Raw genomic sequence first — 3,550 nt, 5'->3', positions numbered from 1 at the left:
TATATTTTACCTATCTAATGTTCCACTTAATTTTAAATGGAGCATGGATCTATTTCTCACCTCCTGTAATATATTGTTTTAGGACATTGATGTCTATTCTCAGAATACTTCACACCCATATTGGGCAGGGGTGGAACAGGGACAAAACTAGCCAGGGCTGAGCTGGCTGAGCCAGGCCAAGACTCATGGAAATCCCAGGCAGAGGTTAAGATCTGGCCCCTCCTCTTCTCCTTCCCACACTTAAAAAGTCCTGGGCAACTGCCCTGATTGTTCATCCCTAAGGACACGAATGACTGACAGAAGCCACTGACGGTGGCAGCCCTGTCAGGGGGGCACCAGCCCTACCAACAGTATCAGCCACTGGGGGGGCACATGCACTCCTGTGCACCCCCTACCAGTCGCCTGTGCCTAAGGACTGGCTCTGCCTGGAAGAAGTAGTAAATAATACGTATTTGAGCCTTATTGGGAGAGGGGGTGTCAAGGACAAAATGTGATGCTGCTCCAGGCCACATTATCTTTATGTGGAAGCCCTCTGTATTAGGCAAAGCCTCCATAGGAGAGTCTGTTGGCTGGCACAGAGCTTTCATGCAAGTGAACCTGTGTCTCTTATGACTCTCCTGGTATCCACCTGGTTGCAGGGCCACACCCTTGACTTAAACCTTATTCCTAACAGGGGGAGATATGCAATGAGGTTCCCTATTGTTTTTCTCCAAGGATCTCTTCTGGCAAGTCCTATCACAGGAAAAAGTGATGCAGCCCTGAATACAGCCTTCAGGATTTGGTCCAATGGAAGCCTAAGTTTGCCTGAGCAGTGAGTTTTGCCTGAGTTAAGACTGGCTCACAGACTGTAAAGTGCTTTGGCACCCTGCAGAATGAAAAGTTCTCTCTGCATGATATAGGGTAGGGTATGCCCATAAATAGAAGTCATGTGGGTGAATTTGGCACTTGGTATAGATCAGTCTCTACAGGCACCTGGATGCAGCACAAACATCCCGAATACTTCCAATGCATTTTATTTTGTTTAATAATAAAAAAAAACACCAACCAAGCTTGCATGTATATCTTATATATATAAATATATACAGTATATATAAAACAAATGCATTTGGACAACACCTTTACCTGTGGCAAAAAATCAGAAGGCACGGGTGAAAAAAGTGAAAGTCCTATTCTTGGACCTACAATGATCTTCCCCTCTATACACATACACTCTGCCTTAAGGAGGGCTTTCTCTTCTTTGGTTTTTCAAAGAGGTGGTGCCAAAACTAATCAGAAAGCAACAACTAGTTTCAAAACCCAAGGAGACTGGAAATAAAACCCAATGTTCCAGGCCACTGAGACAGAGGGACCCACAGCTTTGCACACAAAGGCTTCTCAGAGGCTAAATGATAATGACTCTTCAGCTGTAGTCCACTCGTGGTCCAGATATCTAGGTCTTGTGGATATGCTGGAGAGGCTTTCGCTTCTGAATTCCCTCTTCTAGGGTGACCTGGGGCATAGGAAGTGAAGGGGCAAGCACTGAACCTCAGGACAGTCTAGAGTTCAAGGGCTGAACTGATAGGATTTCGTTTTGCAGTCTTGTCCAAAACACAAAAAAAACAAGAATGGGATTCTCCTTAACTGAAGAAGCTCATAGTATATTGAGCAGAAGCTATAAACCTGATAAGAATTGATGACATTATCCAGAAAGGAAGAAAGAACATTGTAACTAATTTGCAGCTCATTTTGCTCCTGTTTCTGTCCCAATATTCTGTGTGTGAGTGTGTGTGTGTGTGTGTGTGTGTGTGTGTGTGTGTGTGTTTCGCCCTCTCTTTCTGAACAAGTTGCTAAGCAGGACAGGTGTCATTTTATTTTTCCCTTCTTTAAGACTTAGCAGCAGTCTTTAATTGACTGTTGGCACCTGATTCCTCTGTAAACTATATTCCTTTGCCTTCAGTCTCAGGTTGGCAATACTGTTGGCCATGTTCATGCCCTGTGCTGGGCTAGTATTGGTACATGTGGCGGAATAGGTAGCCATAGCACTGTAGAAGAGAGAGAAAAGGGAGAAAAAGAAAAAAAAATCAATCAGAACGTTTTAAAATTCAAATGAAAGCTGTATTTGAGCTTGAAAGTGGTAGCTAAGTGAGCAGGTATTGGCCTGATATGTGCCCAGGTGTATAATGCATTGTTTTACTGGAGACAGCCTTTCCGGAGGGAGCGAAGTAGCCATATTTTAGCATCCAGCAATTGATCTATCTAAGACTATATGAAGCGTGCACTGCTCCATACACTCGAAACCCCTGGCCAGAAGCAGTATAGCAGTGTCCACACATTGCTCAGGGCAGACTCACCAGCACTGGTGAGTGACTAAAAATATATACAGTACAAAGTCATTATAATGAACCCCCATGGGATTGGGAAAAACAACGTTCATTAAGAGAGGGTGTTCACTATAAGAGGGTTAGTCAATTGGCTGCATTGTCATTGGCAGTCCCTCGATACAAGGATGACAGTCTTCCAGTAAATGGGAAAGTCATCGGTGAGTCCATAGGTGACTGAGGAGGCCAATCCAAGATCCTCACGTTCGACTGGCTGTATCACAATAATGAGAAAAATGTTGGTTCCTGCTGTTGGGATCATTAAAAGCTAGGGTTTGTTAACAAACAGGGTTCACTATAATAAGGATGGATATTATTATATCCATTGTCCTAAGTTGCTTATTTCAGCAAAGCAGACCCATTAAACAAGATTCTTGTTGGCAGTTTGTTAAATTCTACCCCCTGCAAAGAAGGCCAGCCTGGGATTGCGTACAGCTTCATGTATGGAACAACATGCACTTTTCCATCCCAGACAATTTCTGTCAGACTCTCATGCTTACTGTTATTTTATGTCTGTCTCTAATGTTTGTTGAGTAACAGGGCCAAGAAGAGAAAGCTGAGCTTCATACCAACAGCCACCAAGAAACAGAAAGGACCAAGAACACCCACATGTCTCCCTGCTTAGTCTTGATGCTGTACTGATAGCAGTCCATGACTTAGCTCTAGGAAAAGCTCTCTGGGTGCTCCTGAGAGTTTAGCAATGATTTGAATCACCTTTTTTGGTTCCCACTGAATATATAAACTGTTTCCTTTGCATTCTTGATGGAACTGTGAGGGGTGGCAAATTGGGCTTTTATCGCTGAATAAGACCTCATCAGCATTTCCATCAGGAAGTTTTGTTCCCACTGTTCTTTTTTCTATTGTTTCCTTTCTTGGGTCAGACTAAAGTGGTAAGTCTCTTTGAAGCCACCATGCTTCAACAGCACAAGAAAACTTTTTATGTGGATGAGAAGTGGTGCATAAATTCATTGTGGAGCCAGTTGCCACTCAGCAACTTGGGACCTGTTCTTGTGAATGGGCAGTGCATACATGACCTATCAGACTTCTCTTTAAGGGCCTGATGCAAAACTTCTTTTCGTCAATGAAAGTCTGTCCACTGACTCCCAATAATCATTGGAACAAGTTCATAGCTGGAACATTATAAAAGTTTGCACTGTTTCTACTTCATATTAATTTTGTGACTGGAAAATACA

General features: G+C 43.2%; 1 protein-coding gene across 1 annotated transcript in view; it reads right to left on the bottom strand.

Annotated features, from left to right (window-relative positions):
• Nucleotides 1-302: 302 nt before the first annotated feature.
• PRRX1 (paired related homeobox 1) overlaps nt 303-3,550 on the bottom strand; it is an 81,126-nt gene continuing 77,878 nt past the window's right edge. The window contains exon 4 of the mRNA XM_006017735.3: nt 303-2,021. Coding sequence (XP_006017797.1) covers nt 1,883-2,021 — 139 coding nt within the window. The 3' untranslated portion in view covers nt 303-1,882. The remainder of the gene's footprint in view (nt 2,022-3,550) is intronic.

Source organism: Alligator sinensis, unplaced genomic scaffold (assembly GCF_000455745.1).
Source record: "Alligator sinensis unplaced genomic scaffold, ASM45574v1 scaffold31_1, whole genome shotgun sequence".
In the NCBI taxonomy this organism is placed as follows: domain Eukaryota; kingdom Metazoa; phylum Chordata; order Crocodylia; family Alligatoridae; genus Alligator; species Alligator sinensis.
This window is presented reverse-complemented; position numbering and strand designations above follow the sequence as displayed.